Here is a 9,400-nt window from a genome sequence, read left to right as displayed (position 1 = left end):
TTCTGGGCAATAAAAAGCCAAGTAATGGAAGCAAGGAAGACAACGTGCATTAAAACATCTTCATGCAGGCAGGGTTCAGCTACCAGTCTACGTAATTCAGCCTGTCAACTATACAAATGTTAAACCATTTCTACCACATAATTTTGTCTTCTGAGTAGATTTTCTGCTCTTAAACATCAAAAGTTTAATGCTTCAGACCGGGGAGATGGCTCAGCAGTTAAGAACAATGGCTGCTCTTGCAGAAAACCCGGGTTTGAATCCCAGCACTCACATGGCAGCTAACAACTGTCTATAACTCCAGTCCCACGGGATCCAACAGCCTCTTGTGACCTCCAAGGGCATTGCATGACACGGGTGCACTTACCTACATGCAGGCAATATACTCATACGCATAAAATAAAAGAAATAAAAAAAAAAACTTGGGCAGGCTGGGTCTGGAGAAATGGTTCAGTGGTTAAAAACACTGGCTGCTCTTGCAGAGGACCTGTGTTTGATTCCCAGAACCCACATAATGACTAACAACCCTCTGTTACTCCAGTTCCAGGGGCTATGATGCCCTCTTCTGACCTCCATGGACATTGCACAATATGGATACAATTACATACATGTAGTAAATATACTTATACTTAAAATTAAATATATATACTAAAAAAAAAAAAAAACCCTCAGGCATCGTGGCTCACACTGGTAATTCTGGCACTCAGAAAGCTGAAGCAGAAGGATCTCAAATTCACGACCAGCCTGGGTTATATGGCATTCTTGGCTAACCTGGGCCACAGAGGGACATTAAAAACTTTTTTTTTTTCCCTTGATCTTTTTTAAACAGAGTTTCCCTGTAGCCCCAACTAGCCTGGAACTCACTATGTAGACCAGGCTGGCCTTGAACTCACAGATACACCTGCCTCTGCCTCCCAAGTGCTGGGACTATAGGCGTGTGCCACCACACCCAGCTCTGACATTAAAAACTTTTTCCATCTGTAACTCCCTTTCACCTGAGAAGTTTTTATATGACCCTGAGTATGTAGGTCTACAAAATAGATATACAAAAGTCAAACTGAGAGCTAGGCATGGTGGTGCACGCCTGTAGTCCCAGCACTCGGGAGGTAGAGGCAGGTGGATCTCTATGAGTTTGAAGCCAGCCTGGTCTACATACAGAGTTTGAGGCCAGCTGAGGCTACAGGGAGATCCTGTCTCAACAACAACAAGAAAAAAAACTAAAAAATAAAAGTCAAACTGACTGATGATAATAAATCACAAAAATATTTTGAAACAATTCTTTGGCATACATATAATTTTTACCATTTATTAAAAACAAAAGCAAGCAGGGCATGATGGTAGGTGTCTGTAAGTTCTACATTTGAGAAGTGAAGGCAGAAAAATCAGGAGTTTAAGGTTAACCTCAGCTAAGACCCTGTTTCCAAAAAAAAGAAAAAAGGCTGAGTAGTGCTCAAGAGGCAGAAGCAGGTAGATCTCTGTGAGATAGAGGCCAGCCTGGTCTACATAGTGAGTTCCAGGCTAGTTGAGGCTAGATGGGAGACCTTGTCTCAAAGACAAAAAAACAAACAAACAAACAAACAAAAAACCAACAAAGCAATAAAAAAAGAAAAGGGCTGGTAAGATGGCTCAGCAGGTAAAAGCACTTGCCTCACAAGCCTAACAACCTGAGTTTGATCCCCTAGAATCCACACAAAGGTGAAAGAAAACTGATTCCACAAAGTTGTTTTCTGACCTCCACAATTCACTGTAACACAAGAATACCATACGCATACACACACACACTAAAAATTTTAAAACATGAAATCAGATTGGCATACTTAAAAATAACTTTCATGCATCAAGCCAACTCAGGGAATGAGTGGGAGGAAATATTTGCAAAGTACATCTCTCATAAGGGCCTAGTATCTAGACTACTAATGAACTCTTACAATTTAAAAACAAAAGACAACCCAATTAAAAAATGGGCAAAAGAGGGCTGGAGAGATAGCTCAGTGGTTAAGAGGACCCGGGTTCGATTCCCAGCACCCACATGGTGGCTATGAGCTGTCCTTAACTCCAGTTCCAGGGGAATCCAAAGCCCTCTTCTGATATCCATGGCATTGCACGACATGGGTCCACTCACATACATGGAGACAATACACTCATAAACATAAAATAAAAATAATAGGGGCTGGAGAAATGGCTCAGTGGTTAAGAAAACTCATTGTTCTTGCAGAAGACCCAGGTTCGAATCCCAGCACCCACATGGCAGCTAACAACTGTCCATAACTCTAGTCCCAGGGTATCCAACAGCCTCTTCTGACCTCCACAGGCATTGCATGACACAGTTTCATTTACCTACATGCAGGCAATACATGCATACACATAAAATAAAAAAATTAAAAAATAAAAGAAAAATAATTTTTTTTAAAAAAAGGGCAGAATATTTGAATAGATATGACCAATAAGTGCTCGGAAAAAATGCTCAACATTACTAGTTGTTAGAGAAATGCAAGTCAAAACCACAATGAAGTCCAGCAAGATGGATCAGCAGGTAAAAGGGCCATACATCCCTAGAACCTGCATGATGGAAGGAGAGAACAAATCCCAGTCTAGAGAATCTGATGCCCTCTTCTGGCCTCCAAGGGTAGTGCATTCATATGCACAAACCCACCTGCCCACTTCCCACATATATAATTAAATTTTGATTTTGATTTTTTTTTGAGACTGGGTCTCACTATGCAATCTTAGCTGGCCTAGAACTCACTACGTAGACCAGGCTGGCCTGGATCCCATGAAGACCCACCCGCCTCTGCCTCCTGAGTGCTGGGATCACAGGCGGTTATGAAAGAAGGAACACAGGACCGACAAGAGGGGAAACAGTGAGAATGTGCTGGAGATACTAGGGGAGAGGGTCTGGTGTTTTTTTGATTTCTGACAAGCACCTAGATAAAGAAATAATGGGATAAGATTTATTTTTTTTAATATTTTATTTGTTTTTTTAACAGAGCATACGGTAGGGGTTTATTTACCACATTTATGGCTATGCCATAAAGTCCACACTCAAATACAGATCCTATGTCCTCCTGACAGCTGCACAAAATGGTGAGAGAGGTGCCTCTTGATGTTCTTGGCTTATATAATAATGGGATAAGATGTCTAAATCCCACTATGTGCTTCAGAGTCATCCTCTCCTTCCTCAGTTTCTTTTTCATCATCCTTGACCAACTCCAGCTGGTCATCCCCTCCATCTTCTTTATCATCATCACCCAGAAGGTCCTCTTCCTCAGATTCCATCTTCACACTCGTCTGGTCTTTCTTCACACCGGCGCTGCTCGGCTCTTCTTTCGACATCTCATTCTTTACCTCCACTGCTTGTTTCCCTTGTTCTTTTTCAGTTTTTTCCAGGCTTTCCAGTAGAGAATCCACTTTTTGTTTTATCTGAGTCAACTCCTTCTTAATAGCCCGTAGGTTGTTGCCTTTCAACTTTCCAGACTTGGAAGAAGATCCCCGTTGTCCATTCTTAGAATTGAAGCCACTTTTGCCCCTCCGTGAGGTGTTTCCTGATCCACGCTGGCGTTTGGGGGGCACCACAGCACAAGCAAGAGGAGGAGGAGGAACATGTGCTGGGTAACTGTACATCCTGTCATAATAATCATAGTCCAAGTCAAATGAGGAGCCATACATCTCCACTGCAGACCTTTTCACACCTGCTTTTCCTTGGTTCATTTTCAGCTCTGCAACCCGATTAATATCTAAAACCTGGCCAGCAATCATTCTGCCATCCTCTCCTGCTGCAGCAGCCCGGGCATTTCTCTCATTAACATACTGCACAAAGGCAAAGCCCTTATGCACAGAGCAACCAACAATTTTGCCATACTTGGAGAAGATTGCCTCCACATCAGACTTCCTGACCACGAGAGTGTTGAGATTCCCAATGTATACACGGGAATTCATGGAGTGAGGATCTGTTTTATTGGTAACATTGCTAGCCATTTTCTTTGTTGACAAGGCCTTGTACAAAGCTGGAAAATGTAGCTGAAGATCGAAAAAAATCTCATAAGAGTGAGAACAGGGACGGCTCCTTCTCCCAGGTTCTATGCAGACACCAAAGACACAACACAAGAGACAGAACCAGGACCGTTTGGGCTCCGTCTCTTCACAAAATGGCTCTAAATTTTTTAAAAATTAAAACAAAACAAAACAGACATCAAGTATTATCATACATTTGAGAGACCTAACAAAAACACAGGACAAAACAAACAATTCAGAGGGAATTCAGAGGGAATAGAGAAAGTGGGGGAATAACAAAAACTGTCAAACTTTATAATTAATATAAAACCCATCAATAGCCCCAGAAGAAAATAAGAAGCAGCTATGTCAGTGGAACAACAACAGAAATCTACAAAAAGAGAACATTTAGGAAAGCCTGGCATGATGCAGCACACCTGTGATCCCAGCGAACAACAGGCTGAGGCAGAGGAACACAGGTTTAAAGCAAGTCTGAGCTACATCGTGAGTCTGAGATATAAATAAATAGGTAGAGGGGCTGGAGAGATGGCTCAGTGGTTAAGAACACTGGTTGTTCTTGCAGAAGACCCAGGTTCAAATCCCAGCACCCACATGGCAGCTAACAACTGTCCATAACTCCGGTTCCAGGGGATCTGACAGCCTCTTCTGACCTCCCCAGGCATTGCACGACATGGGTGCACTTACCTATGTGCAGGCAATACACGCATACAAATAAATAAATAAAGAGTCAAACATGTCACACACACACACACACACACACACAAATTAAATTGGCCAGGCATGGCAGTACATGCTTTTAATCCCAGCACTTGGGAGGCAGAGGCAGGCCAATCTCTGTGAGTCTCAAAAAGACCAAAAAAATAAATAAAGAGGAAATGGGGTGAGAAGAGGAGGAGAAGAAACATTAACTGAATAAAGAAAGATGTTTAGTGAATAAGCTAAAAAGTATAATTGAGTCAGGTGTGGTAGTGTACACAATCCCAGCACTTGGGAGGCAGACCTCTGTGAGTTCAAGGTCAGACTGGTCTATGTAGTGAGTTCCAGGCCAGTTGAGGCCACAGGGAGACCCTGTCTCAAAAAAGACTAAATATATATGTAAAAAAGAAAGTTAGTGCACCCCCCAACCCTGAGCTTCAGTGTCCAGAGGTTGTTTTTGATTTTTAATATTTTATTTTCATTTTTTTATGTGTATGAGTCTTTTGCCCGCATGTATGTAAGTGTACTATACATGTGCCTGGCACCCAAGGAGAGTGGGAGAATCAGATCCCCTGGAACTGGAGTTAGAGATGTGAGCTACCATGTGGGTCCTGGGAACCAATCTTGGATCCTCTACAAGAGCACCCAGTGCTCTTAACCATTATTAGTCAAGGTTCTCTAAAGAAACACAACTGCCGAGCATGGTGGTACACGCCTTTATTCCCAGCACTTGGGAGGCAGAGGCAGGCGGATCTCTGTGAGTTCCAGCCAGCCTGGTCTACATGGTGAGTTCCAGGCCAGCTGGGGCTATAGGGAGACCCTGTCTCAAAAAGGCAAAAAAAAAAGAAAGAAAAAAAGAAACACAACTGACAAAATACATACATGAATATGGATTTGTTAGGTTAGCTTACATGATCGAGACCAAGTAATCCAACAATGGCTGTGTCACACTGGAGAGGCTGAGAATCCGGCAGGCGCTCAGTCCACGAGGCTGAATGTCTCAGCAGTCCTAATCTGGCACTGAAAACCTGAAGGATCCCTGGAGATCTGCTGGTCTTCAGTCTACGCTGGAATCTGAAGTTCTATCAATGGAGGAATGACACAGCAAGATGAAACCGCCAATGAGAGAAAAGGCAAGCAGGCAAAAAGTGAAAGCTCTTTCCCACCGTGGCCCTTTATATAGGCTGCCAGCAGATGGTAACATGGGACTTTAGGGTGGGTCTTCAGGTTTCAAATAATCCAATCAAGAAAGTCTCTCATTTCCGTTAATTCCAGATCCTGTCAAGTTGACAACCAAGATTAGCCATCACAAGCACTGAGCTACCTCTCCAGCCCCAGTATCTAGCTTTTTAACTGGGGGGTCATGCTGGAATAATTATTGAATCATTATTGAAATGACTGCACTCAACTGTAGCCCCATATGCCGTCCCAGAGATCAGATTGATATCACATGACTCAAAGCACCAGTATTTTTTCGGGGTGGGGAGGATTGAAAACACCAATTTTTTTTATTTTTTAAAGTATTTTATTTATGGGGCTGGAGAGATGGCTCAGCGGTTAAGAGCACTGACTGCTCTTGCAGAGGACCCGGGTTTGATTCCCAGCACCCACATGGCGGCTACGAACTGTCCTTAACTCCAGTTCCAGGGGAATCCAAAGCCTGCTTCTGACTTCCGCGGCATTGCAGGCCACGGGTGCACTCACATACATGCAGGCAATACACTCATACACACAAAATAAAAATAATAAGGCCGGGTGTGGTGGTGCACACCTTTAATCCGAGCACTTGGTAGGCAGAGGTAGGAGGATCTTTGTAAGATTGAGGCCAGCCTGGTCTACATAGGGAGTTGCAGGCCAGCTGAGGCCAGAGGGAGACCCTGTTTCAAGAAACAAACAACAAAAAAGTGAAGACTAGATAATGAGAGAAGAGAGTGTAACCAAATATATTATTATATTATAATACATATTTATTTATATTATATATCATATTAATATTTTATTTATTATTATTATTGTGTGCTTGATGAGAATGATCTTTGTAGCAGGTATGAATAGAGATATGAAAACAAAAGAAAAATGGAACAGTTTAACTCTGAAAAAATGTATAAGAAAGGAAATGTAAAATTGGGCAGTGGCACCAGTCTGTGATTTCAGTACTTGGGCGGAGGCCTAGGCAGAAGGATCAAGAGTTCAATGCCTATGAGTTCAAGGCCAGCCTGGTCTACATAGTGAGTTCCAGGCCAGCTGGAGGTACTGGGAAACCCTGTCTCAAAAAAAAAGAGTTCAATGCTAGGGTACTGGAAAGATGGTTCAGTAGTTAAAAGCACTGGTCCTCTTGCAGAGGACCCAGATTCAGTTCCCAGCACCCACATGGTTGCTCACATCTCTAACCTCAGTTCCAGGGAATCTGAGGCCTTCTTCTGGCCAACTTGGGTACCAGGAGTAAACATGGTGGGATTAAATATAAGCAAGCAAAATATTCATATACATAAAAGTAAATAAATCTTAGCCTGGTGACACACGCCTTTAATCCCAGCACTCGGGAGGCAGAGGCAGGCGGATCTCTATGAGTTCGAGGCCAGCTTGGTCTACTTAGTGAGTTCCAGGACAGCTGGGGCTACAGGGAGACCCCGTCTCAAAATGACAAAAAATAAAAAAAGTAAATAAATCTTTAAAAACCAGGCTAAGACACAAGAAAGCCTGAAAAAGAACAAGGAGGGGGAAGAGGAGGAGGAAGAGGAGGGGGAAGAGGAGGAGGAAGAGGGGGAGGAGGAGAAGGAAGAAGAAGAAAGAACCTGGTCATGGAATCCTGACCACCTGAGTTTGATCCCCTCCCTGAACCCACAGTGGAAAAGTAGAAGAGAATCAACTTCCAAAAGCTGTCTTCTGACCTCCACACACTCAGACAGTGGCAACACGCTAGCATGTGTGCACTAAACACACACACACACACTAAATTAAAATTTTAAACAAGGGCTGGAGAGATGGCTCAGTGGTTAAAAGCACTGACTCCTTTTACAGAAGACCCAGGTTCAATTCTCAGCACCCACATGGCAGCTAACAACCATCTGTGACTCCAGTTCTAGGAGATTAGCATCCTTTTCTGGTCTATATGAACATTGCATGACACAGGCACACTTACACATATGCAGGCAAAACATTCATACACACAAAATAAAAATGAATAAATAAAACAAGGAAGAACGGAAGAAACTGTAGTTATAATATACTCATCTAGTCAAAATACTATGGATATAGTGAATATTTATTTACTAAAACTTGAGGGCCAGTGAGATGGCTTAGAGGGTAAAAGCACTTGCCTCTAAAAGCCTGATGACCTGAGTTTGAACCCCAGGAGCCAGATGGTGAAAGGAAAGAACCAACTCCCCACAAGTTGTTCTCTGACCTCCACATGCCACCCACCTACAAAAAAATAAAATAAATGTAAAATGATTTTTTTGATTGAACTATAATTCTACTGGCAGAATAAAGGAGATATGGGGGAGGAATGGCAAATGCCAGAGTTTTCTTCAATGTCAATAGAAATTTGAGTCAATTAAAAGTAGATTATTTAGGGCCCAGTGTGGTGGCACATACCTTTAATCCTAGCACTTGGGAGGCAGAGGCAGATGGATCTTTGTGAGTTCCAGGACAGTTGGGGCTACAAGGAGACCCTGTCTCAAAAAAAAAAAAAAAAAAAAATTCTTTACCCAGGTGTAGGGACGCATCCTTTTAGTCCCAGCACTCAGGAAGCAGAGGCAGGCAGATATCTGTGAGTTCAAGGCCAGCTTGGTCTACATAGTGAGTTCCAGGCCAGCTGGGACTACTGGGAGACCCTGTCTCAAAAACACTGAAAAATAAATAAATAAAAAATAAATGAGCCGGGTGTGTTGGCTCACACCCTTAATCCCAGCACTTGGGAGGCAGGCAGGCAGATCTCTATGAGTTTGAGGCCAGCCTGGTCTACATAGCAAGTTCCAGGCCAGCTGGGGCTACAAGGAGACCCTGTCTCAAAAGACAAAAACAAACAAAATAATAATAATAATAAATGAAGTAAACTTTTTTAAAAAACAGTTTGCAATCTCCACACTAGGGAGGCAGAGACAGGAGGATTACTGGAGTTTACTGGTCAACCAGTCTAGCTGAAATGGATTGGTCCAGGTGAAAGTGAAAGACCTATTTCAAAACCCAAGGGTTGGAGAGATAGCTCCGAGGTTAAGGGTATTTGTTGCTCTTGCAGAGCATCCAGGTTCAGTTCCCAGCATCCACATGGCAGCTAACAACCATATGTAAGTTCCAGGGGACTGAAACTTCCTCTTCTGCCATCCACAGGCACTGCACACAAGTGGTACACTTACATATATGCAGAGATATCACTCAGACTCAAAAAATAAACAAACACTAAGACAAAAACCAAGGTGGACATCAATTAAGAAAGACGCCAGAGATTGAAGTGTGGCTTGCCCAGGCACAGGCATACTAATGCACATGCACCTGTACACACATGTATGCCCATGCACCCTCCCATACACATATATACACACACAAAGATGAAAAACACAATGTACACATATTATTATTGTGATTTAAAATATATTTTAGGAGGCTGGGGATGTGGCTCTGTGGGAAGGACTTACCTAGCTTGCATATGTCAGGCCAAAGTTGTAGCACAACACTACAAAAAAATTTTTTTAAT

At 42.8% G+C, this 9,400-nt stretch overlaps 1 protein-coding gene across 2 annotated transcripts in view; it reads right to left on the bottom strand.

Moving 5' to 3' along the window:
* Window positions 1–3,062: 3,062 nt before the first annotated feature.
* LOC103735136 (heterogeneous nuclear ribonucleoprotein C-like) overlaps window positions 3,063–9,400 on the bottom strand; it is an 11,576-nt gene continuing 5,238 nt past the window's right edge. Inside the window, exons 2-3 of one of the 2 annotated variants that reach the window (XM_029564105.1) lie at window positions 5,616–5,786; window positions 3,063–4,148 (exon numbers count right to left, since the gene is read on the bottom strand). In XM_029564105.1, the coding sequence (XP_029419965.1) occupies window positions 3,136–3,972 (837 nt within the window). In that variant the 5' untranslated portion in view covers window positions 3,973–4,148; window positions 5,616–5,786 and the 3' untranslated portion in view covers window positions 3,063–3,135. The remainder of the gene's footprint in view (window positions 4,149–5,615; window positions 5,787–9,400) is intronic. The other variant, XM_008834267.2, reaches the window with a different exon arrangement.

The sequence above is a fragment of the Nannospalax galili genome, unplaced genomic scaffold, assembly GCF_000622305.1.
Source record: "Nannospalax galili isolate Female #2095 unplaced genomic scaffold, S.galili_v1.0 scaffold1657, whole genome shotgun sequence".
NCBI lineage: Eukaryota > Metazoa > Chordata > Mammalia > Rodentia > Spalacidae > Nannospalax > Nannospalax galili.
This window is presented reverse-complemented; position numbering and strand designations above follow the sequence as displayed.